Source organism: Vombatus ursinus, unplaced genomic scaffold (assembly GCF_900497805.2).
Source record: "Vombatus ursinus unplaced genomic scaffold, bare-nosed wombat genome assembly UNPS02014874.1, whole genome shotgun sequence".
In the NCBI taxonomy this organism is placed as follows: domain Eukaryota; kingdom Metazoa; phylum Chordata; class Mammalia; order Diprotodontia; family Vombatidae; genus Vombatus; species Vombatus ursinus.
The window spans coordinates 17,754,896-17,782,181 of record NW_020954652.1 but is presented as its reverse complement, the minus strand read 5'-3'; the positions used below and the strand labels follow the sequence as shown (position 1 = coordinate 17,782,181).

General features: G+C 36.2%; 1 protein-coding gene across 5 annotated transcripts in view; it reads left to right on the top strand.

Moving 5' to 3' along the window:
• The window catches only part of NAV3 (neuron navigator 3), a 389,994-nt gene that overhangs the window by 85,386 nt on the left and 277,322 nt on the right, over positions 1–27,286 (top strand). For all 5 annotated transcript variants that reach the window (XM_027842471.1, XM_027842473.1, XM_027842474.1 and 2 more), the window contains 2 exons: positions 2,550–2,622; positions 10,510–10,693. In XM_027842471.1, the coding sequence (XP_027698272.1) occupies positions 2,550–2,622; positions 10,510–10,693 (257 nt within the window). The remainder of the gene's footprint in view (positions 1–2,549; positions 2,623–10,509; positions 10,694–27,286) is intronic.

The window sequence follows — 27,286 nt, the reverse complement described above, 5'->3', positions numbered from 1 at the left end:
CTTCATATGTCCTTGGCAGTTAATTTGGGTATTGATAATAGACAAAATAACTTACTCAAAGTCATTCTTAAAACGATATTCTTGTTACTGTATACAATGTTCTCTTGGTTCTACTCATTTGGTTCTTCATTATTTTATGCAAGTCTTTCCACATTTTTCTAAGACCATTGAACTCATCATTTCTCATAGCACAGTATTACTCCAACACAATCATATACCACAACTTGTTCAACCATTGCCCAGTTGATGGACATCCCCTCAATTTCCAGTTCTTTGCCACCACAAAGAGAGCTAGTACTAATGTATATATCAATAACATAAGATCACAGATTTAAAACTGGAGAATGCTTAAAAGATAATTTATTCCACCCTCCCTAAATTTTACAAGTGAGGACATAGAAGTACTGAGATATCAAGTGACTTACTGAACATCACACATTTAGAAACATGGTTTTTGAACTGACGTCATCCAAATTCCAGGTCAAGTACTTTTTATCTACTATGCCACAGTGCTTATAGGAGTTTGCATTGGTTGTAGATTAGCATCTCTTAGAAGACGTAAATATTTATAGATGATTTAAAAACAGCATTTTCTCTTCCCCTTTCCACCACTCTGCTTCTGTCACTGAAAAAACTCAAGTGAGCTAGCTGCTCAGGATTAAGGATCATTTTAGAAAAAAAAAAATCTGTTTCATGGTTTGTCAAACTCAAAGAATTTATACCTAGTGGCCAGCCTACTGGCAGTGAGCTGCTGTGTTGTTTGCTAAACTGGTCTTTTAAAAAGCTGATATAGTATTTATCCATGTCCACATTCCAAACTTTGTTATTACTTATCAGAACTCATGCTTTCTTGGCAGTGTCTTAGGAACCAATAATCACCTTCACACTAAAGTGAGGCATTGGAGTAGGAATTTACAGTAGAATGAAAAATCTGCTTAGATCATTTCCTTTATACTGCTAATTTATATATGTTGCTTGTTTAAAGAATTTAGATCGAAATTCTTTTTTAAAAAATCATATTTTATTTTTCCCAGTTACATGTAAAGATGTTTTTTAAATATTCATCTTTTTTAAAATTTTGAGTTCAAAATTTTCTCCCTCCTTTACCTCCCCCATCCCTAAGATGACATCATCCTATGCAACTTCTTTTACTTTGATCCTTCTAATTATAGATTTTTGAGTCTGTGCATCCCAACACACTTTTGACAGATGTGTGAAGTCAAGGCTATTTTCAAAATAATACAAGATATTTATCACCCACATAAACAAAAGTCCTTTGGGGTATCATAAAAATATTTGAATATAAAGAGATCATAGGATGAAAAAATTTTAAGAACCAGTGGTCTAAAATATGCAGGGAGCTGATTTAGAAATAATTCCCAAAATTAATAACTACTTGTTTCCTATCTCTACACATGTCTGTATCCTCCCTCCCTCTGACCTCTGCCATCTTTCCTATCCCCTCTCCTTTGTCTTCTGCCCTCTGGCTCTCTCCTCTCTGTCCCTTCCCCCTCCACTCACTCATGCACAAATATATAAAATGTTCTATATAATGTTTCATATATATGAATATATAGTATTATTATACATTTTCTATGATGCTTTGTATATAATTTATATATTATGTTATAGAATATAGAAGATATTATGTATAATATTTTCATATATGTGAGTGCTGTTACATGTGATAATAAATTTAGAACTGGAAAGGCTGTCAAGTTCAAACCCTTCACCTTACAGTTTAGGAAATTTGGATGAATTAACTAAATACTTAAATTTATTGAGAAATATTAAAACATATACATATGTAATAATGAAGATGACTCACAGAAAACTGTAACTTTATAGTTTTTCAAGCCAGTTTTTAAAACCACTTATCCTAATTTGTTTTGTAATTTCCCCTCTCCGTATTTCACTATCAGATTAATTGCAGTTTAGATCATTCATTTCATTTATTGTCTTAAGTTTTTTATTGTCTCAAGTTGGTTAATGTCCAGTGGCATCCTTTTCTTGAACATATCCCTCATTTCCCTAAAGTATTTCTGTTTAACTCTACATTGTCAAGAAACAAACCAAATTAATAAGTTAATGTAACATTTTTCACTTTTATGATTAAAAGGAGGAAAAGTTTACTTCTCTCCTTTGGCTGATTTGTCAAATATTGCTTGCTAACTTTCACTTTTGCTATGACCTCCTCATGAACACACACATAGTGTTACATCTTCTATGGTTGCTTTCATTGAGATTTATTTGTAAAGCACAAAATCCGGTTGTATGTTAAGTAGGTGGGTTGCTGATCTACCAGAATGCCATTCTGCTACAAGGCTTTATGAATTGTTTGTAAGTGCCAAACTGGACAATGCAAGCTTTATAGCAACTGCCTAATTAACCATAATAATTCTTGTTAAAATCTGGTAAGGAGCTGTACTATGTAATGAATGCAAAGTATTCATCCCCTTTCTTCCCCATTTTGTTCCTCTAGATCTCATTCTTACTTACTGTGGGGTGAAAAGTCTCTCAGTTCCTTGTCATTTCTTTTTATGTTGCAGATTGAAAATGTTGATGTCTGCCTTAGCTTTCTAGCAGCCAGAGGAGTAAATGTGCAAGGTCTATCTGCTGAAGGTAAGAAAGCTTACCATCATAGTCAATGGGAGAATGATTTGGGGACGATTATTTTTGTCTTTCAATAGTTTCATGAGTAAAAGGCTTTTAAGCATTCTGTAAAATGCTAAATGAGCTGATTTTAGTACCTTTCAATTTCTTGATTATATTTGGAAAGAATAAAACATGCAAATATAAATTTTAAAATTTTAGTTATAAATAACATATTTTATATATGAAAATTGAAAATTACTAAAATTTTATAAGACAAATAGCATAATAATAATAGGATCACAGAGGCTGGTCACGTGAGAGGGTAAAATTAATTGGAAAAGGACATGATTTTGTGAAAGATTGAAGACAAAAAGAGGAGAGGATGGCAGAGATTGAGATGGACAGATAGTGCCATAAAAGCAACAAACATGAGCTTGAACAGACTTTGGGAGATAATAGAGGGTAGAAGGGCCTGGGATGCTTTAGTCCTTGGAGTCATAAAAAGTCAGACATGACTGAATGACTGAACTGCAATAAAGGAAGTAGATAAAAAGTTGGCATATTTAATACTGGCAACAAGCATTTATTAAACACTTAATATGTAGCAGTGAAAATATTGTTGTAAAATTAAATGGTAGCTAGCCTAAGTTCTCTAAATGTGAGAGTGTGGAAGGAAAGACATTACATGTAAGTTTTGGGTTGTATATTTTTAATTCAGAGCAGAGAATGAGAACAGGTGAGTGTGGAGATTAGAAGGCTTACGTGATATGAAAGCAAATGGTGAGAATGAATCAACACAGAGAGTGAGGGCCCTTGCTTCTATCCACTCACCCATCTATCCACCTACCCACCCATTCACCCATCTACCCATATACCCACCAGTTATGACTATGTTCCAGGAATTGTGATTGGTTATGGGGATACAATGAAACAATCTTTGTCTTCAAAGAACTTATACTCTCTTTGGGGACACAACATGCATACCTGTAAACATTTAAAACACAAATACAAAGTAAAATACACAATACAAATTTCAGAATAAGTACATGTCCCAAAAGTCTTAGTGCAATATTAAAATTTAATAGCATCTTTTGGGATAGCTTATACAAGGGAATGGAGGAGGCATTTACACCTGGGGAAAGTCAGGAAAGGTCTTCTTAGGAGAAAATGTTTGGGTTGAGCTTTCAAGGAAGAACTCTAAGAAATGGAGGTGAGAAGAGAGTATATTTCAGGCATGGGAGACTCTTTTGAAAAGAGGTGTTGTCAGGAGTTAGAATTTTATGTGTGAGGGAAAGTGAGGAGGTTGGTTTTACTGAAATAGAGTGCACATGAAGGTAAGTAATGGATAACTGGCCTGGGGAAGTAGTTTGTAGCCAAATGAGGGACTTTAAATGTTAACAGAAGAGTTTGTATTTCATCCCTACAGGTGATAGGAACCACAGCTTGTACTGAGTAGGGGAGTGACATGGTCAGGCTGAACTTTTTTCCAGGCAGCAAGTACTTTCTTGCATACCAAGAATTCTTAATCTGGGGTCTTTTAACTGCCTTCCTCTCCACACCTACCTTTTTTTAAATGAATATTTTGGTAAATGCATTTCATTATAATTTCTTTACTTTGTAATTCTATGAATCTTAATTTATCCACTCAGAAACATATTTTCTGAGAAGTGGTTATTGGCTACACCAGTTTACTAATGATACAAAAGAGGCTGATAGCTTATGTTTTCTACATCATGTATATATAGCCATCACATATAATGGTATACACCATTACAACATGAACTATGATAACAGTTGTAAGATTGGACTTGTCTATTGCTATTTCTGCCCCTAATACTACTTGGGGCATAAGCTGTAATGATAGACCATTGAGCTCCTCATCATTCTATTATAAGTTCATTAGAATGATACAAAGTACCATTTTGATGGGGTTGGGGAATCTAAGAGGGAAGCTCATCCTAACAAGAGGATCAGGGAAGGCTTCATGGAGAAGGTTTAATTTTTTTTTTTTTTGGATTTAGAGAATCTATTGGAATTTAGCTGGTAAGAGGATGATGGAGGACGGGCATTCTAGACAAAGTAAGAAAGATTTGAACAAAGGCAAGGAGATCAGAAAGAATGGGGGGTGTACAGTGGGCAAATTGGTTTTCTTTCTGTTCCTTATCCTTGGTGTGTAGTACCTACAACATCTCTTTCTCCTAAGTCCTCTATGCAGCAAGACTAGCATATGCCAGACACAAGAATATCTGGGTAGAGTTAGAAATTTGCTTATTCATTGCTTGAATACTAGTAGCTAGCATTTACTAAATGCTTACTATGTGCCAGATACTATGCTAATCACTTTATAAATATTATCTCGTTTGCTTCTCACAAGAACCTTGGAAGGTAGATACTAATATTATCACCATTTTACAGATGAGGAAAATGAAGCAGAGATTAAGTGACATAACCAAGTTCATACAGCTATTATCTAGGACTGGATTTGAACTGAGAGCTTACTGAATCTACATTCAGATGTCTATTCACTGTGCTAGCTATCAAGCAGCTGCTTGATCAAATGGAGAGTACTCTGTTTTCAGAAGAACAGAGTCCAGAGAAGAGAGTATTTGTCAGATAAGTTTGGAAGGAAATAGACTAGTGTCAGCTTGGGAAGAATTGTATATGGCAGTCAAGGGAGTATTATTTTTACTTAATGGACTAAAGGGGACCACTGAAGACTTTGGAGCAGAGGAGTGATAATGCTAATTTTGATTTGGAATAAAGTTTGAAAGTATTTTAAAAATTGTTTTTAAGGACATGCAGACTTATTGAATAGAAGGGATCTTGGAATTCATTTATACCTGACTACAAGTAGAGGTTTTAAAAAGTGGGTTACATAAATCTAGGAAGACTTACCTGAACTGATGCAAGGTGAAGTAAGCAGAACCAGAAGACTGTACACAGTAACATCAATATTATAAGGATGATAAATTGTGAAAGACTTAGCTATTCTGATCAAAACAGTGATCCAAGACAATTCAAAGAACCCATGATGAAAGATAACTAACCACTTCCAAAGAGAGAATAAAATCTGAGTATAAATTGAAGCATACTTTTAAAATTTTATTTTCTTGTTTTTTTTGATGTGTATTTTCTTTTGCAACAAGGCTAATATGGAAATGTTTTTGCATGACTTCACATGTATAATAGATAAAGTGCTTGCCTTCTCAAGAGGTGGGGGATGGGCTGGAGGAAGGGAGAGAATTAGGAACTCAAAATTTAAAAAAATGAATGTTAAAAATTTTTTACATGTAATTGGAAAATATCTAACAAAATAAAAATAGATTAAAAAGAATAAAATACAAAAAGTGAACTTCACAATGGAGGAAGGCATACGTAGACAATAATTTATGTGGAAAAGGTCTCTGGATTTTAGGGGATTTTAGCTCAAATATGAGTCAACAGCATAACATAGCTAACATACACATACACACACATATACATACACACATATCTATATATCTTTATATATCTTTATCTCCCTATCTCTATCTCTTTATCTCTCTGTCCATCTTAGGATACAATAAGTAAACTGCAGTGGAGAAAGTAGATTCACACTCAAATCACCTTACCGCAAAGACGAAACTCTTTCCAGTGTACTGCGCTCTTCTCTTTATGTGTGAAACTGAACTCCTTATCTTTCCCCTCTTGAAAACTTACTTCCCCCCCCACCTTCTCTATCTCTTAGCATGATATCACTCTTTACTTAATAATCTGTGCTTAGCAATTTAATGAGAAGCTCATATATATATATAAATAGAAGAAACCTGAGAGGCCATCTAGTCCAGACACATCATTTTACAGTCCAGGAAACTGAAAGATAAAGTGAGTTGTCCAAGGTCACTTAGATAGTCAGTGTCAGAGATGGAATTAGTACTTGGGAAAAAATTCCCTTGATCCCATACCCAATTGCCTCTAGCTCTTTTCTCCCACTTAACTCCTGCCACTCTTTCTAATTTCTCTCACATCTATCTCTCCTTGTCAATCATGTTGCAACTATGCTAATTCAGGCTCACATTTGTTCTTACCTTGATAATAGCAATTTCCTTCTGTTGATCACAGTGTTTTGTCCTTTCTAATCCATCATTCATATCGTTTCTGGACTAATCTTTTTCATGACCACATTACTGCCCAGTATCAAAAAGCAAGCAAACAAACAAACAAAAAAACCCTCCATGTTAATCTATAAAGTAAAATATCAACATCTTAGCCTAGCATCTAATTTGGTTTCATCCTATCTTTCTAGCTTTATTTCACATTCTTGCCATTTATACATCCTACATTCTACCAAACTGTACTTGTAACTTTCATTAGGCAGTACAATGGAAATAACCTAGGCTTTGGAATTAGAAGAATCCTGGTTCAGATCCCACTTCTGATACAAACTATCTGTGAGGCCTTGGGCAAACACTTAATCTCTGTGATGATCCTCTGTTTCCTCATCTTTAAAATCATGGGCTTGGAATACATGGCCTTGGAGGTCCAGTCTGTGTCTAGATATTGGAGCCTTTGATTTCTGATCTCATCCTGTATTCTCCCACCTATATACATTTACATAAACTCTCTCCCCTTCTACTCCCAATTGCGACTAGAATGTATGCCTTGACTTCAATATGTTGAAATTCTTCCCTCCCTGAAGTACTCAGTTGCTGCTTTTTCAAAAAAAAAAAGCCTTCACTTAACCAAGCTGAAAGTTATGTTTCCCGCTTCAAGGCTTAGCTAGGGTACTTTGCTGAAATCTTTTATTTGTCTCTATCTCAAAGAAGCTGTCAATCAATAAATATTTTATCAAGCACCCATTATGTGCTTGGTACTATGCTAAGTGCTGGAGATAGAAATGAAGTCAAAAGACAACTCCCGCCTTCTAAGAGCTCACAATCTTATGTGGGAGATAACGTGACAATAACTGTACCAACAGGTTATATACTAGATAAATTGGAAACAATTAACAAGAGGGAAGATGCTATAGTTAAGATAGGTAGCATGATGGAGAGAGGGTTGGGCCCTGAAGTCAGGAAGTCTTGAGTTCAAATTCAGCCTCAAGCTCTTACTAACTATTTGACTCTGAGTAAGTCTTATAACTTCTCACCTGGAAGATGAGGATAATCGTAGCACCTACCTCGAAGGTTTTAGTGAGGATTAAATAAGATAATATCTGAAAGTTCTTAGCACAGTCCTTGGCACATGCACTTAATACCTATTTGTTTCCTTCTTTCCTATAACAGTCTACTATGTATATTACTTATCTGTGATCATATTGCCTCTTTCCTTTAGAGTGTAACCTTCATGAGGGCAGGGATTATATCTCTTTCATCCCCATCCCTAGCATAAGGTCTTGGATGTAGCAGATATATAATAAATATTTATGAAATGAATAAAATCATATTTTCAAACAAGAACTTGCAGTATTTTAAGTGTTCATTTAAAATTTGTCAAAGTCTAAACTCAGTGTAATGGTGTCACTTGTGTTTCCTTTTACACTGGGGAGAGGTTGGAAGAAAAATAACCTTTTGGAGGTCCATGTGATGGCAGCAATTCCACTAAGAAGAAAGGTTGATATCATAATCCAAAAGAGAGCAGAACAAGCACTTTGTTAATGCCACCAGAATCCAAAGGCAGAGAGAAAGCCTGGAAATCACAGTGTGATCTATTTTATTGCCTCTTTTAAGCCATATTAAAAATATTATTACTAGTCTTCTAGAATTTTTGCCCTCTTCTGCTTATTTCTTTTTCTCTGATCAATTTAAAATATAGCTACTGTAATAAAGGTCAGCTGCAGGTTGTAACTGTTATGCATATCCTCATTATTATAAAGAAATAAGTGAATAAAACTTAAATGGAACTTTCAAATACTGACAGCAGCTGTTCCATTTAAAAATGTTTAATAAAAAATAAAAAAAGTTTAATCATATATCTAAAGGAATGAAAAATGATAACTGTCTTCTGATGTCTCATCATGCAATGGTGGTGACCCTGAGTTCTACCAAGTATTACCAAGCTGTATATCAACTAATTAGTCAGACAGTTAATGAACATAATCAAGAATCTGTGTAGGGGCAGCTAGGTGGTACAGTGGATAGAGCACCAGCCCTGAAGTCAGGAGGACCTGAGTTCAAATCGGGCCTCAGATCAAACACTTGACACTTACTAGCTGTGTGACCCTGGGCAAGTCACTTGCCTAATAAATTGCCTAAAAAAAAAAAAGAATCTGTGTACCAGGTACTGTGATAAATGCTGGGAATCCAAAGACAGGGAGCAGCTAGTTGACAAAGTGGATAGAGTGCCAGGCCTGAAGTCAAGAAGATTCCTCTTCTTGAGTTCAAATCCTGCTTTAGACACTTACCAGCTGTGTGATCCTGGGCAAGTCACTTTGCTTGTCTCAGTTTTCTCATCTGTAAAATTATCTGGAGAAAGAAATGGCAAACCACTCCAGTATTATTGTCAAGAAAACCCCAAATGGGATCACAAAGAGTTAAACATAAATGAAAATGACTTAACAGCAACAGCATACAAAGAAAAAGTGAAATAATCTCCTCTCTTAAAGTAGTTTATGTTCACTCAAAGGACAACACATGTGCCTTCAAAGGAAAACTGCCACAGGGTAGCAAATCTTTGGGCCAACGAAATTCTTGGAGACAGTTCTGTCAAGGAATAGAGACACTGTGGTCTTTGTCAGTGAGGCAGGTACCCACAGCTATGAAATCTTAGACCTTGTAAATCTTATGCAGGAGGAAAATTCTGGGGAACAATGGATGAACAAGCAAGTATTTGTTTAAGCTCCTGCTATATGCCAAATACTGTGGTAGGCACTTATAAGAAGACAAAAAAGAAAAGAAAAGAAAAGAAAAGAAAAGAAAAGAAAAGAAAAGAAAAGAAAAGAAAAGAAAAGAAATAATCACTACCCCTAAATGGGTGATTAAAATGGAAATTGACCTACAGCTTTCATTAGAAAAACTAAATCGAAATCTCAGTTTCCTGGATGTTGTGCTCTTATATTTAGAAAAAAAGTTATTAATTTGTGCTTAATTTATGCAAAAAAAGGATAAAGAGCCTTTCACGCTAGAAATTCTGTTGGTTATAAAGTCCAGAGAAAGAACTGATAAATAGAATTATGTATAGAATAATTTTACATATCTATGTGCATATACACACATGTATATATATGTATGTGTATGTATACACACATTTCTTACAACAGACATCTCTAGGGCGGGGGGAGAGAAAAAAAGAAATTTACATGATAACTTTATCGTAGATTTAAAAGGAATAGCAAGCACAAACGGATTTGCAGTTTCATGTGCAAATCATATTTCTATGCTACTATGTTCTGGAAATTCTTGTTTTATTCTAGAAATTAAAAGTAAAATAAATTTTTAAAAATTAACTTTAGGCCCATTGCCAGCAACTATAAAATAAAGGGACGCAGGTAGCTTTCTTTCCTTACTTGATGGTGTGAACCACATCCCCAACTGTAGAAATGTGATTGAAGCAATATATTGGAACAGATATTTGAAAGAGAAGCTACTGAGTTTTTGATTTGTTCACGAAGAAGCCAGAGTCTCAAAGTTGGCAAAGACAAGTCTCTTTTGAATAGTTTTTCACCTAATTCTCCCATCCCTATCCCTATCAGGAAAGGTCAGGTTAGGTTAGAGATCCAGTTTTGCTTTGGCTGCATGTAAAAGAAGGATGAAGATTCCAGGGTTGGTTTTCTTGTTTGTCAGTTAACAAAACTGTTATATCCAAAGTTTAATTAAGTGAGGAAGTATTTTCTGTACATGTGTAGTAATAATAATAATAATAGCAACAATAGTAGCAATAGTAACATTAAATTTAGATTATGGTATTTATATTTTTCCTTCCTGTTTTTTTTAACAGAAATAAGAAATGGAAATTTGAAAGCCATTTTAGGGTTGTTTTTTAGTTTATCTCGGTACAAACAGCAGCAACACCATCAACAACAGTATTACCAGTCTCTTGTAGAACTCCAGCAACACGTCACTCATCCTTCACCACCAGCTGAAGTCAGCCAGTCCAAAACTCAACAAGATATGCAGTCCAGGTAAGTTGAATGTTTGGGCAAATCTCTAGATGACTTTGGTCAGTAAAAAACAAAAACAAAAACAAAACCACAAGAAAGGTGTGTTTTTAACAGGCCAGTAGGATGAACTTTAAAGAGCTGAGTTTGATTTGTTTGTTGTGTGGCTGCCGGTTTATAATCTTGTGTTTTTGTACCTTGTTTAATTGTTCCTTGTTTGGGGGTAAAACAGTTTTGGACATGTGATACACCTCTTCCTTTCTGTGATCCCTCCCCCTCTCTCCCTAAAACGATGTGTGTTAAATGTATTTACTGAAAGTGACATGACAGAAATAGACTTTTATGTACTCTTCTCATTCTTGAACTATATTGATGAATTTTAACTGTCACATTTTCCTTCATAATGTACTTAGCTAATCTTGTTTGACTGTTTTCATCGATGAAATGCTGACGTCATTAAAATCTAGTCAGCAAAACATAAAATTGGCTGCTCTGTGTGTATGTGTATGTATGTGTTTAATTCCTGACATGTAAGTGTTGTCTGGCTTTTAAATTGCTTTTTGCATGTAGATGAAGGCTAAGATGCTTTCAGACACTTACTTCTTCCTTTTTCCACCCAATACGACCTTTTCCCCATTGAAAACAAACTATAGTTATGAAGTTTCCTTCCTAGAAGCTGCCTGTAACTTGCTTCACAGATAGTTAACTCTCTCTTTCCTGACATGCCTTTGTTGAAGAAAATCACCACTAATAATACAAATACACACACACACACACACACACACACACACAGAGTAATCTTAAAGGAAACTTGAGAAGTTTCATTTTGCTTTGGACGTTTTTAAAAATAACTTTCTATTTGATTAAAATATTTATTATTATTATTTAATAATTAACCTGTTAGTATTAGCAAAACTGTTACTTCAAATCTCATCTAATTCAGAGGCTCTATGTAGCTGTTCATCTACTAAATCTAAAAAAAAATCAGTCCTCATCAGTGGAATTGTGTTCAAGATCTTCCTTATTTACATATTCCTCTCCCCTTCATTTTCATTAGCTGTGGAAATATTAAGGGTGGCCTGCTAAAATATCACAAGTGACATGTTGAGTAGTATTTTTCATCCCTTCTACATGTAATATCATGTGTGTGGGGGTGGGGGTGACTAAAAACTTGTCTTAGGTTGTCTTAGATTATTGCAACATCAAGCAAGAATTATGCTCCTCAAATTGGTGATAATAAAACTTTCTGCTCTGTGAGTGCCTTGGACTTTTTAAAGAATAGAAGGAAAGCCTCTTGCCTGAAAAAAAAAAGTCATTCACCTCTCTTTCCTCTTTTATGTTTTCCTGTTCCAAGTTACAATATGAAACTAAACATTGCTAGTAATAAGATATCCTAGAGCTCTTTTTAAGCCATTGAAATGAGCGGGAAGTTGACATGGAATTGAAAATAATAATTAAAAATAGCATATAAATATAAAGAGATTAAATTTTCTTTAGAATTCAGGTTGGTCAAAATAATTGCTAAAGGTTCTTGTTAACCACTGCTGTGCTTATGTTTTGGCCTTTGGCACATAAATATTATTTAATTGTTTCTTGAATAAATGTGAATCAGAAATTTTAACTTCAGGTTGCCAATGTAGTTGTAGCCTATTTCTTTGGGAAATTTTTAATTCTTATTGATTTTAAAGGTATTTTCATACACGTATATAATATGTTATACATATATATTTATATACACACATATCAGTTAGCCAATAAACAGTTATTAAGTACCTACCATATACTGGGCAGGCATTGTGCTCAGCCTTCAAGGAGCTCACAAACTAATAGGCTAATGTGAAAACAATGATTTTCAAAGACACAACATATAAGAAAATTGGAAATAACCAAAAGAGGGAAAGCATGAGAATTAAGGGGCATCAGGAAAGGCTTTCTGCAGAAGGTGAGATCTAAGGTGAGACTTTAAGGAAACCCAGGAAATGAGGGAGAACATTCCATTCATGGGGGACAGCCGTGTGCTTCGGAGATGGGATGTTTGTTCAAGCAATAGCAAGGAAGCCAGTGTCACTGGAGGTAAAGTTGACTGATAAAGGCAAACATTGAAACACACAAGCCAGAGATTTTTGACTCAAGGGAGAGGTAGGGACTTCTCTTCTGGTAGTGGAGGAAGCTGATTTGCCAGGATCATACAACCTTTACTGTTAGAAGTAGGACCTGAATCTAGGGCCTTCCTTAACTCCAAAGCATGTTCTGAATCACCCACATCATGCTACCTCTTTGGGAGTATAAAATAAATTTATGTGTGTTTGTGCAAGTGCATCACTCTTGATAGAAAGTAAGCTCTTTGAGACAAGGACTGTTTTTGTTTTTGTTTTTAATTTTTCTCTTTGTATCTGTAGTACCTTATACTTGAATACATGTTTTTTGATTAATTGAATTCAAGAAACAACCATAATGGGGAGAGCTAAGTGGCACAGTGGATAGAGCACTGGCCCTGGAGTCAGAAGGACCGGATTTCAAATGCAGTTCTAGACACTTAACACTTAGTATCTGTGTGACCCTGGGCAAATCACTTAACCCCAATTGCCTCACCAAAAACTAAAAATAATAATAATAATAATAATATAAAATTTTGAGATTTAAAATAATTGTAAATTTAGAAATAATCCAAGAGATAACGGAGAGACACATGTTGAGTGCAAGTAAGCTATAGCAGCTTATCACTTATTACTTGTGTATAAGATGTTTCATGAAATAAACTCAGCAGAAAGCATAACTGGAAAAGGCAGGGGCTGGTTTTGTAATGATACTAAGACATAGTATAAAATGCTGGCACCATCACCTCTGTACTACCAGCTCCAGAGGGATGTTACCAGATAATAGAGAAGATTCTCTGCATAGGATTATGAAAGAACTTTGATAATAATGGCAGAGGAGGAGGAAGAGGTATGTATATACTATGATTCCCTGCCTCAGGGGAAGGAGTACATGCACATATAAAATTACAGATCCCATCAAAGTATCAAGTATAATTTGAATATGTTTCCTTTGGGTAATTCACGAAAACACATATAAGGTAAAATCAGAGAAACATTTTAGCATTTCCCAGGTATATCTGTCTAGAAGAGACCAAGGTAATGGAATAAATAATATCTCTGATTGTTAATGAGATAGAAGTTGGAAAGCAAATGCAGAAGAAAATGTCTTGATTACATAATTGTATTCATTTTCTTTGGGGCAGCTAGACTGCACAGTGGATAGAGTGCCAGGCCTGGAGTCAGGAAGACTCAACTTCCTGAGTTCAAATCTGCCCTTAGACACTTATTAGCTGTGTGATGCTAGGCAAGTCACTTACCCCTATTTGCCTCAGTTTCTTCATCTGTAAAATGAACTGGAGAGAGAAATGGTAAACCATTCTAGTATCTTTGCCAAGAAAACCCCAAATAGGGCCATGAAGAATTGGACATGACTGAAATGATTAAACAACAATTTGTTTTCTTAAGTCGGAGACATAAAGCCTGTTTTGCATTGATCATCCTGTTGATTTTAGAGGTCTTTTCATACAATGAACTTAAATTACCTGCTTGTCTGTTATTTAGAATGCTTTTAAAAATGACTGGATATGATATCAAATGCTATTGAGGGAGGCTGAGGCTGGTGGATTTGTTAAAGTCAGGAATACTGAGCTATAGTTGGGCTAAAGTCCATCTAAATCCAGTACTAATATGATGAACCCCTAGGAGGTAAAGACCACCAGGATGCTTAAGAGGGGAAGTGAAGGGTGAGGAGTAGCCAACTGGTCCAGGTGGGAAAAATGGAGTAGGATAAAGATTCTGTGACAGTCAGTAGGCCATGAATGTCTACTGAACTTCCAGCATGGGCAAAATAGGGAGATCTAATCTTAAAAAAAAAAAAGTAAATAAGGAAGAAAAGATGGAAGAATAAGGAAAGAAAACTTTCTAATTTTATAGAATTTTCAATATGATTAGGATTAAAAAAATAAATTGGTAGAACTGTAAGAATTCCTTAAAAAACAAATTATTTTTTGTTTTTATTTTGATACCTTTAGCATTTTCCACATTATTTTAAAATATTTTCATTATTTTCAAATTATTTAATTTATTTTTTTAATTTTAAAGTATTTAATATTTTATTTTAAAATTAAATATATTTGATTTATTTGGAAGGGAACTGAATAGAAAATAGAATGTGCAACAAGATAAATATTCTAAAAGGCAAAGATGAAATATTCTTGTTTTGTTTCCCAGCTCTCTTTTTCAGTGTTTCTTATTTTCTATCTATAACTCTCTTGAGTGAGGATTTCTCCTGTCACAGTCTCTGTCTATGACTTTCTCTTATTCTCTGAGTATATATGTACTGACCATTAGATCCATAAACTAATACGGTCTGTCCGTGCCATGACTACAAACGTATATGGAAATGGAGATCATAGGATTATAGATCTGAACCTGGAACAGATGCCAAAGATCTAGTCCAATCCTCTCATTTTACAGATGGGAAGAGTGACTCAGAGGGGTTGACCATATGATTGATTATTCCTCATCCTATATGATGAGTGTCCATGTCTTTCCTATTTACTTTGCCCATATAAGGAGTAAATCTTGTTCTCATTTTCATAATGCTCTAACCAATCGAACCAACATGATCCTAAAACTATGTAAATATTTAATCTTGCCTTGTTTTAATGATTTCCAGGAAAAAAAAATGTCTTCAGGAGCTTTGTTCATTAACCTAGTCTATTATCTGACTTCTCTTCCTGTCTTCCATTAATTTGTATAAAGTTTTAATTGAAAAACTAGGGACATGAAACTATGTCCTTCTTTTCATGCTGGCTAACAAAACATTTTGATGTATTTTTCTACAACGTCCATGAAAACCCTCCACAAATTCCTAAAAGCAACTCCCCACAGAAATACACACAAACACATTATACACATTCAGATATAATATCCTATCTAGATTAAGGCCTGTATACATGAAATTAACAGAGTACAAGGTCATTATTGACCTTTTTTTTTTTGCATTTTTTCATTTTAAGTAAAGTGGACGTTCTCACATTTTATTTACAGCTTTAACTATTCTTTTAGAAATAAATGCTGATTTTATGTTTTTTCTCCGTCTACAATGTTGGTGTTTTTTGTGGTTTTCATCAACTAATGTGACAGTGAAGCTTGGCTCCTTTTTCTGCTTTGTTCCATTCCAACTTGTCTCACTTGTGTTCTCTGTTTTGGAAGAAAACTGTGTTCCAGATTCAAATTACAGTATACTCTGAGTAACAGGGTCTTGTTATTGACCCTTTATTCTGAGTAACAGAAAGTTATGATATATCTTAAGCTTAGAGAAATAGCTTGGAGGGAATATAGCAAGAAAATTATATCCAATGTAGTTTAATCCTGTTTTGACTAGACTTCATCTCTGTCTTTCTGTCTCTCTCTCTCTCTCTCTTTCTCTGTGTGTGTGTGTGTGTCTCTCTTTCTTTCCCTCTTTATATATATATAGATAGATAGATAGATAGATAGATAGATATAGACATGTATGTATACATACACACACATATGTATACACACACACACACACAGGTACACAATTCAGTTAACCTATCTCCATCATCAGCGTACCCTTGGATAAACCATTTCACCACATTGGTCCTCAGTTTCCTCATCTGTTAAATGAGGGATGTTGGACCAGTTGACCTCTGAGATCTCTTCTGCTTCTTGCTCTATCCTATATCCCTACCTGTAACCTAAATTTTGCTCCATGATTCTCAAAATACATGAAGCCATTTAGCAGTGTAGAAACAATGGAGTGGAGGAATTATAAAGAATTTGTTAAACTCTCACCCCCTTCCCTATTCCTGTGACTCTTACTGTTTCCTTGCACCAGCCCTCCCCATAGAGTCCTGGTGACGCTCCAGGGTCTTCATGTATATGATTAGGCTTTAAAAGGTAATTTGAGGGGGCATTTCAAGTTGGTTGCCCTACATGGTTCATGTTGTCCCAGGGGTATAAGTTGTTAGTGGTGGTTCTGATATAAAAGATATCAGTCCTGGGATGTCATACTGTGTTTCAACATTTCTCCTGTGAAAATATACAAAATGTTGAAGGCCAAGAAGGAGGATCAGAGATTTACAGCGGACATCTCAGAGGCTATTTAGTCCAAACCCTTCATTTTATAAATGAGAGATTGCCTGTCTTGCCAAAGATTGGACTGGTAGTAAGTACTAGAAAGGGTTTGAACTTGGGTGCTCTGACTCTGGGATAGCTTGGTGACACAGTGGATAGAGTGCCGGGCCTGGAGTCAGCAAGATCTGAGTTCAAATCTGGTCTAACATACTATCTGGGTCACCCTGGGCAAGTCACTTAACCCTGTTTGCCTCAATTTCCTTAATTGTAATGGCAAATGGGGTCATGAAGAGTCAGAAACAACTGAACAACAGCAACCTTTGACTCTAAATCTAGCATTCTTTGCTTGACCTGAAGTCAGGAAGATGTGAGTTCAAACCTGACCTCAGATACTTACTAGTTGTGTGACCCCTTGGCACTCTGTGTTCTGTCTGTCTCAGTTTCTTCATCTGTAAAATAGTCATAATAATAGCAACTGCCTGACAGGTGTGTTGTGAGGATCAAATGAGATAATATTTATAAATCACTTAGCACAGTGCCTGGCATCACATAGTAGGTTCTTTATAAATATTTATAATTATTACATTTAAAAAAAATAAAAATCTCCTAGAGTTCACATATAGATAGATAGATAGATAGATAGATAGATAGATATAGATGTGTGTATGTATATGTTCTTTCTATTGTTTTAACCTTCCTTTCTCACTTCCTCATACTGACCCTTTTTTGGCTGAGGATGAAAGATTAGAAAGGAACACATCCAAATCCTACACAAAAATAAAATGAGTAAACAATGCCAGATGAACAAATTGCAAAAAACCTGACTAGTTGAAAGCTCAAGCTCTCTCTAATTTCCCATCCTTTTAATATAACTCAACCAACATTTGTTAAGTGTCTATCACAGGTAAAGATTTGGTCTAGGGTCCGGAAATGCAAGGACCCGATGGCAAAAGAGACAACGTCCTCACAGAATTCACTTTCTGCAGAGCCATACAACATGTGAATTCAAAAGTAGGTGCTAGGTAATTTGAGGAAGACAGAACACTAAAAACTTGGAGTAGGTGACAATCAGGAAGTGTAGAAATGAAGGAGGTACAGTAAGGAGGGAGTGCATTCTGGCCATTGGGAACAGTCTGTGCAAAGGCAGGGAATGGGGGTGGAATGTTGATCTAGGGAACAGCCTGTTTTAGCACAAAGGAAAGGAGACAGAAGACTTCGGTTGAAATCCTAGCATTGCCCTTTACTGCTTAGGTAACCTCAGATGAATCCCATAACCTTTCAGGGCCTCAGTTTTCTCACCTGTAAGATGAGGTCCCTGTTATCTCTAATTCTGTGATCCTAAGTAGGCCAACCTGGCTAGAAAGCGTATTGCTTCCAGGGAAGAAATTAAGTTTGGCAAGGTCAACTGGTGCCAGGTTATAAAAGACTTTCAATGCCAGGCATGACACTTTTATCCTGGAAGAAATGGAGAGCCACTGAAACTTTTTGAACTGAAGAATGATTTGTGGTGAGACCTTTCTTTTAACTGAAGAATAAAAAAAGAGAAGCAACAAGATTTCTGCTTTATAAAAGTCAAGAGATTTAATTTTGATGCTCATATGTCTTACTTTCATGGAAAAATCCACCCATATAAACATCCAGTAAGATATAGCTGTTTGAGATCACTTTTACCATGTTTATTTTTTATAGCCAAATGCATAAATGGATGAAAATGGTGATTAATAGAGTTATTGTTGATAAAATCAATTGCCACATGAAGTTTACTATATTTTCTCCAGTGTAGCTTTAGGAAATTATGATCAAATGAAAACAAGTAAAGCAGAAAATATTTTTTTCTCTGTACACTGGAGTGCAGATTCTGGTACATGTAAAACAAACATTCAGTGCCTGGTTCTGGCTAAGCAACAAAAGACAAGTTAGATATCAAGTTAAAATATGGGGTTTTCCATTCAGGCTGATGTAGCAACACCTGGGTGACACCTTCTTTCTTCTGCTATACAGGATGTCAGGGTTCTTAACCTTTTTTTGTGTCATGGATGCCATTGGCATTTTGGCAAAGCCTGTGGACCCCTTCTCAGAATGATGTATTTAAATTCATAATACATTTACAAAAAAATAACCAATTATATTGAAATAGTTATCTATCTATATTATATATACACATATATATGCATATGTATACATACTCACATGCATACATATACACACCTGTGTAAAATGAGGGGATTGTACTAGATGATCTTTGACATCTGTTCCAGGTTCAGATCTATAATCCTATGATCTCCATTTCCATATATGTTTATAGTCACGGTCATGGCATGGGCAGACCATGTTAGTATATAGACATAATGGTCAGTACATATATACTGAGAGAGTAAGAAAGAGAAAGTAATAGACAGAGACAGTGACAGGAGAAATCCTCGCTCAAGAGAGTTATGGATAGAAAACAAGAAACGCTGTAAATGAGTGATGAGTGTACAAGAAAGAACAAAAAAGCAAATAATGGAAGTTGTGAATAGATGAGAAAGACAAATAGATACACACAGAGAGTGATTGATTTCTGGATTCATTTGTGATAGGAATATATATTTCGCAGAGCTATGGGGCATTGGATCTGTCTAGGAGAAGACCTCCTGGAGATTTTGAATAAAGGAATTTCCTCTTTCAAGAGTTCCTTAAACCAATGAAATCACAGGTTCAATCCTTATTAAAGAAATTCTACCAAATGGTAAAGAAGGAATTTGGGAATCTGAGTGAGGGTAAATCTGGTGAGACTGTATCTTGCGAAATTTCAAAGCAAGATTTTCTAGTTTTAAATCTATAGGAAAGAAAGTGATCCTACCTCAGAGACTTACTAGCATTGTGTCCCTGAGCAAGTCACATAATTATTATGCACCTCAGTTTCCTCATCTGCAGAATGAAAAATTTGAACTCAATGGCCTCTAGTCAGCAAGTCAAAATATATTATTAAGTGTCTACTATATTTCAAGTGCTGTATTAAGTGCTGAGGGTGGAAAGTACAGCAAAAAATTTTCTCTCAGGCAGCTCTCAGTCTAATGGAGAGACAACATGCAAATGAGTGGGTTTGCTTCCAGGTCCATATGTATAGTTCTACAATCTATGAATATACACATAGAGGAAAAGTGTGTCACATTTTAGGACCTGGTGTGGGATAATGAATCTTTGTTTTTGCCAGGAAGGTCAGGTAGATCTGAAAATATTCATAAAAGAAGGAAAGTTTATCTTAAGCCTTTTCATCCCTATTTCTCAGGGGCTGCAGCATGAGGGCAGAATTATAAATTAAATGAAAATTTATGTACTGGAGACAAGTAAATACAAAGTGGATGAGATAAATGAACTTGAAGAATTTAGATAAGTCAAGGCACCAAGGATCATAATAAGAGGAAAGAGCAAGTTGACTCTAAATGAGAAGAGAATGATAGGACAGTCCGTGGTCCTAGAACCAAATTTCACAGTCTTTATTTTGTAGGTGATTCAATTCCAAGAGAATCGAGTGTGTAATGTGACAATGTTGGTATGTGACTGATCTGGTAGAGAATGGAGTTCTTAGAGTAAAAGGGCCTGAGGAATTTTAAGGTCACATTACCAGAGTGTGGTTATCATGAATATAGACTATTTTAGTCCCTTAAAATAATACAAGATGCTGGTGGAGAGTAATGCAGTGACCCAGTTACTAATATCTTCAAAAAAGTTTGGACAATGACATGGATATTGACATAGAGGAATGACAAAGATAGGGAGAAACCAGTTATCAGCAGTAACTGTGGAAGTCCTGAATTGAGGTCCTGCCTCTGAAACATGCCAGCTGTGTGACCCTGGGCAAGTCATGTAACCTTTAAATGCCCCAGGCAATGATCTAAGTTTCAGAGTAGGTACTTACTTGCCTCCCCAGCATGAGTAAAATGACAAGTCTGCCCAAAAACAACCACAAAAAAGGAATGCTTCTTTAACATTAATTACAATTTAATTTTACCCTAAAATATAAAATCATTGAACTGTATTTCAAGGACAGGGTCTGAGAACTATGTGGAGGTAAAAAACATTGTGGTCCAAGTAATTGATGGTAGCTATCAGGGTGGGAGGAGGTGCCCTGAATTTCCTAAGTTCCCTTTAATCTTGAGTTCCTCTGCATCTTGCAATGGATATGACTTTGCTATTGTAATATCTTTGAAAGGCACTTCCCCCATCCTTACTCCTTTGAGGTTTCACCAAACAGTATACCATGCTGGTGGCCTTATTTATATCTGTCACTAGAGATCTAGGACAACAAGGGTTACCATATATTTTTATATACTGTGTTTCACTAATGGAATAAGTTATCACAGTAATATGTCTAAACTTGCTGTCATGATGATCCGTCAGCCACCGGGCTTCTAAGAAGAAACACATGTGCATCCAAGTTAAGAATCTGTCTCATTGATGGCATAGGCAGTAACTGTGTTTTGTGACTTGTCAGCAGAATTCCACTGGAAGGATAAGTCATTTTATCCCACAACATGATGAGAAGCCCAGTGGGAGTCCCAGATGGCCTTTATTAATGCATTCTTTTGAAGGTGCACCTGGGATTTTTGAAGGGCATGAAGTTCAAGACTTAGCTGACATGGTCCAAGACTTCGAACTGTGCTATTCTCTTTCTTTTTAGAAATGTGACTATTAAGACATGCAAGTTTCCAAATTTTCCATTTGTCCGTTACTGAAGCCAAGGGGGAAAAATAGTGGGAAAGCCATAAGCAAACATTTCTGATTAGGAGATGATTGAATCCTTGCCCTTTCTTCACAGCAAAACTCAGATGCCCCCATTGAAAGTAGATGATCATTCTCTTCTTTGGCAATGGGGACAGGAAACAGAGATCATTTGGTTCATAGAGCCATTTATTTTAAGTGTATCTTATTCTTAAAAATATTTGGGAAAAGGCATAATACTTCCATGCTTTGTAATATATTTTATGTTGCAGAATCTTAAATTCAAGAATTTCATCCTCAGAGTTTGATTTGTCTTGTTGTTGAGTCATTTCAGTTGTATGTGACTCTCTGTGACCCCATTCAGAGTGTTCTTGGCAAAGGTACTGGAGTGGTTTGCCATTACCTTCTCCGGATCATTTTACAGATGAGAAAACTGAAGCAGAAAGGGATACGTGACTTGCCCAGGGTCATGTTTTAAATTTTCCTTTTAATCAGTAATCCCTTCGCTTTCAAATTTAAGAAAAACAACAATTTATTCCCTTACAAAATGTGATTTTATTTCCTACAAATTTGAAAAAAAAAGACAGCACATTCCCAAAAATGTTCCTTCATTCTCTATTGAATGTCATCTGTCACATGCATATCTCCAGTAACTGCAGACAGAATATTCTACAAAATTATGAGAGTGAAATTACTGCAGCACAATGATTTTTGAAGACCAGAAGAAAAGGTGTTTTCACATAAATGGTTTAACTGTAAATCTCATATAATTCCTTTCTCTGTGTATGCATTTAGTTTCACATGGTCTATTACAAATGGTATAAGGTAGTAATTTTATTCTTCTTTAGCTCTGTGATGTTTGTACCACTGGGGTTCTTATAAGTGTATGTTGAATATACTTTTAAAATGCTTTTTACAGTCGTAAGTTCTGGTCATGTTGAAGATATGCTCATTCCTTGCCTGTACGTCTGGGAATAATTTAAACAGAGATTGCTGAAGTCTTGAGAGTGGATAAGATCAGCAAAATAGAGTGTATAGAAAAAAAGAACAACATTGAAGAAAGAACCTTTTGGATGGTGGAGGGAAAAGTACTAAAAGAAAAAAGTCCTAAGCAGGCTATTTTGAAGGATTTGCTATTTCCTCACTTAGGTTTTATTTATTTACTAATATTTATACGTAAAGATTAAGAAATAAGTTTTGTTATTCCTTTTACTTCTGTGATATGGATCCTAGCTTTGTCATTTGCTAGTTGTAGACACTTGGGAAAGTCACTTCAGCTCTTGAACCTTGTTTTCTTCATCTTTAGGATGAGGAAGGTAGCCTGAATGATCATTAAGATACCTCCCAGCCCAAATTTCTATAATTTGTAGTCTCATCAAGCAGAATGCTTTTTTTAAAATTTTTTTTTTATTTTTAACATATGTTTTTAAAACTTTGGGTTACAAATTTTCTCCTTTCCTCCCTCCCCACCCACCCTCATTGAAAAGGCAAACATCTCAATACAAGTTATAGATGTGTAGTCATGCAAAACACTTCCATAGTTCTCCTGTTGTGAAAAACTAAGTATATTTCCCTTCATCCTATCCTACCCCCCCATTCATTCTATTCTCTCTTTTGACCCTGTCCCTCCTCAGAAGTGTTTGTTTTTTATTATCCCCTCCCTCAATCTGCCCTCCCCTCTATCAATCCCCTGCTCTCTTGTCCCCTTCCCCCCTTATTTTCCTGTAGAGTAAGATAGATTTCCATACCCCCTTGTGTATGTTATTCCCTCCTTAAGCCAAATTCTATGAGAATAAGATTCATTCATTCCCTCTCACCTTCCCCCATTTCCCCTCCACTGTAAAAGCCTTTTCTTGTCTGTTTCATGTGAGATATTTTACCTCATTCTACTTCTCCCTTTCTCCTTATTCCAGTATAATCTTCTCCCACCCCTAAATTTTATTTTCCAGATATCACCCCTTCATCTTCAACTCACCTTGTGTCCTCTATCTATCTATACATACATATAATTTTTTCCCTCCCACTACCCTAATACTGACAAAGGACTCATGAGTTACAAATATCATCTTTCCATGCAGGAATGTAAACAGTTCAACCTTAATAAGTCTCTTATGATTTCTCTTTCCTGTTTACCTCTTCCATGTTTCACTTGAGTTTTGTATTTGAAGGTCAGATTTTCTATTCAGCTCTGGTCTTTTCCACAGGAATGCTTGAAAGTCCTCTATTTCATTGAATAACCATTTTTTACCCTTAAGGATTATACTCAGTTTCACTGGGAAGGTGATTCTGGGTTGTAGTCCTAATTCCGAAATATCATACTCCATGCCCTCCGGACCCTTAATGTGGAAGCTGCTAAATCTTGTGTTATCCTGATTGTGTTTTCACAATACTTGAATTGTTTCCTTCTGGCTGTTTGCAATATCTTCTCCTTGACCTGGGAATTCTGGAATTTGGCTACAACATTCCTAGGAGTTTTCCTTTGGGGATCTCTTTCAGGAGATGATCAATGGATTCTTTCAATTTCTATTTTGCCCTCTGGTTCTAAAATATTAGGGCAGTTTTCCTTGATAATTTCTTGAAAGATGATGTCTAGGCTCTTTTTTTTGATCATGGCTTTCAGATAGTCCAATAATTTTTAAGTTCTCTCTCCTGGATCTATTTTCCAGGTCAGTTGCTTTTCCAATGAAATATTTCACATTCTCTTCTATTTTTTGATTCCTTTGGATTAGCGTTACAGTACCTTGATTTCTCAAATTTCTCCATTCTAATTTTTAAGGAAGTATTTTCTTCAGTAAGCTTTTGGACTTCCTTTTCCATTTTTTTAATTTTGCTTTTCAGGGCATTCTTCTCCTCATTGGCTTTTTGGACCTCTTTTGCCATTTGGGTTAGGGTGTTTTTTAAGGTGTTATTTTCTTCAGTATTTTTTTGGATCTCCTTTAGCATCACTCTCAGTTTTTCCTCTACTTCTCTTATTTGCTTCTCAAAATCCTTTTTTTGGCCCCGTGGCCTGGGACCAATTCATATTTTTCTTGGAGGTTTTAGATGTAGGAGCTTTGGCTTCATTTTCTTCTTCTGGTTGTATGTTTTGATCTTCTTTGTCATCAAAGTAAGATAATATAGTCTGACTCTTTTTGTACTGCTTGCTCATGATCTCAGCCAATTACTTGAGTTATAAACTCTTTGTTAAGTTAGGAGTCTGTTTCAGTGTGGAGAATGTACTGTCCCAAGCTTCAGGGGTTTTGTGCAGCTGTGTTCAGAGATACTTCTAGGGACCTGTAAATTTTCAGTTCTTCCAAGGTGGTATGATCAAGGGCTAGGTGTTAACTCCTTTCCTGGCCTGTGCTCTAGTCTATGAGTACTCTTTTCTTTCTTGGAACTGTGAGGAGGGTTTCCTCTCCACAACCACTACCAGCTCCACCACACCAGCGCTCCTCCTTGCGCCAGCACTGCCACCCAGTACTGTGACCCAGATCCAAGCACAGGCAAAGCAAGAGAATCCTGCACCAGCAGAGAGATCCCTGCAATCCCCCTCTGATCAGCAACTTGATTCCCCCTCAGTCTGTGGGCTAAAAGCTCAGGAGGCAGCCGCTGCCCCCACCGAGCTTGGTGACTGGAGCTGAGACCACTGGCTTCCCTCTCTCCCTGCTGACACAGACTTTTCCCACTGACCTTCCAAGTTGTCTTTGGCTATTCCTGGGTTGAGAAGTCTGAAAAACACCACAGCTTCCCTCGATTCAGTCCTCTGGATCCACAGGGTCTGTGCAGCCTGCGCGCCCACGCCAAACTGTGCTCCTTTCCACGCCTGGTGCAATAAACCTTTCTGAGCAACCTTCCAGGCTGTCTTGGACTGGAAATTTGTTTCACTCTGTCTTTTTGGGGGTTCTGCTGCTTTAGAATTTTATAGACATTTTTATAGGTATTTGGAGGGGTTTGGGGGACTCAAGAAAGTCATTGCTTTTATTCCGCCATCTTGGCTTTGCCCCCCCCCCAAGCAGAATGCTTTTTAAAGAGATGATGTTGTATTTGGTGATTCTGTAAGGGATTGTGTGTCCTAATTCCCACCTAAGTGCTCAAGGCACATTCTTCATATTTAGTTCACCTGGGAGTTTTTCCTTCCAAATGAGTTCTTTTCAGCACCCAATGCAGTATTTAGTATTGTAGTCAGTGCGTAGTAAATACTTGCTGTTTAATTTCTCAGAACCTGAAGGAAAAAAGGCCTACAAGAATCACAGATTGTAGTGCATCAAAAATAAAGGTGTATTATAATTTTTAAATGGAGTTTGGAATGAATTACTCTGGAGATGTGAAAGGGTTCATGATGCTGAACATAAGAATGGAGAAGTGCGTGTGTGTAAATTCTCCATTGATATAGACTACCACCTTACATGTGCTTGTCATCCTATACAACTTTTGTTCATGTTCTCCTCTCATTTCTTCACAGACATTCACATGTTGAAGTAATGTCTTTGTTCTTTTCATATCTTAAAGGTACCAGTGTACCACTTGATTTGCTTATTTGTCTTGATATCATAGACCATATCTCTTATATAGTCATACATGTCTTTATTATATATTTTACTGTGTTCTTGGCATGCAACAAGGATTCCAAAAGAACACAAGCACTGATGGACACTATCAGAAAATGAATGAATTGTTTCATTGGATGGGACATTGGATTGGATAATCCTTCCAACTCCAAGACTCTGTGTTTTAAAGCTTTTTATAAGCTACTCCTTCTACCTTCCCAGTCACCTTACACCATCTCTGACTGGAGATACTGATGGTACTCAGCGTTCAGCGTCAGTGGTCTACCTGCCATTGAAGTAGGTGGAACCAAAGCAGGGAGTGAAGAGCATTTACAAGGGAAAAAAACCTTACTCCCCAGAAATATCAAGAGTCAGAGCCTCAGTAAAACCTCAGTACAGACAAACAAACAAACCAAAAAAAAAAAAAAAACCAGAAGGAAGGAGTAATATCTCCAAAACAAACAAATATTTTAAATAAATGCTCAAATGAGCTCATTAGATGTGTGATCCCAGGCAAGCTATTTAACCTCTCTCTCCCTTTCTCTCCTCCTTCTCCTCCCCCTGTCCCTTTCCTTCTCCCTCCCTCTCCTTGTTTCTACCCCTCTATATCTATCTCTCCCTCCATCTCTTCCCCTCTCTGTGTTTTTCTTCCTTTCCTACTCTCTCTCCCTCATTCCTTCCTCTTTTCCTCTCTTTCCTGTCCAATAAGTCACTAGTTTTGATGAAGCTGAAAAGTTTGCCTTTTCTGTTTACCAAGGGTCCAATCGATACCCTATTACTTATTTTGTTTTTGTTTTTTAGTTTAGAATGAGGAAATAGAGAAATTTAACAGAGGTTAAATGACTTCACCAAGGGCACCTGGTAACAAAGGTGGAATTCAAGCTATTAGCTAATGAATTGCTTAAATATTCATTAGGCCAGTGCACTACAGTTTCTCCATGAAGGATAAGGAGAAGAGGAAGAAGAGGGAATTAAAGGAGAGGAAGTTAAAGTAGAAGAAGAAGAAAAGGAAGGTAGAAAAGAGAAGGAAGAAAGATGAAAAGGAAGAAAAAAAGAAGAATTTCTCTTTTGTGGATTCTGAACTTATTGATTTGTTAACATCTGGAAGCAGAAATAGCTTATGTAGAGTTGGCCAGTGGTTTGGGGCTCTGGCAGTTGCTTGTGATATAAATTGGTAAAATGTGATCTAGTGCTACCTTAGGGGTATGAAATGGAAGTAATTAGTGAGTTGATGAAACCTGTGT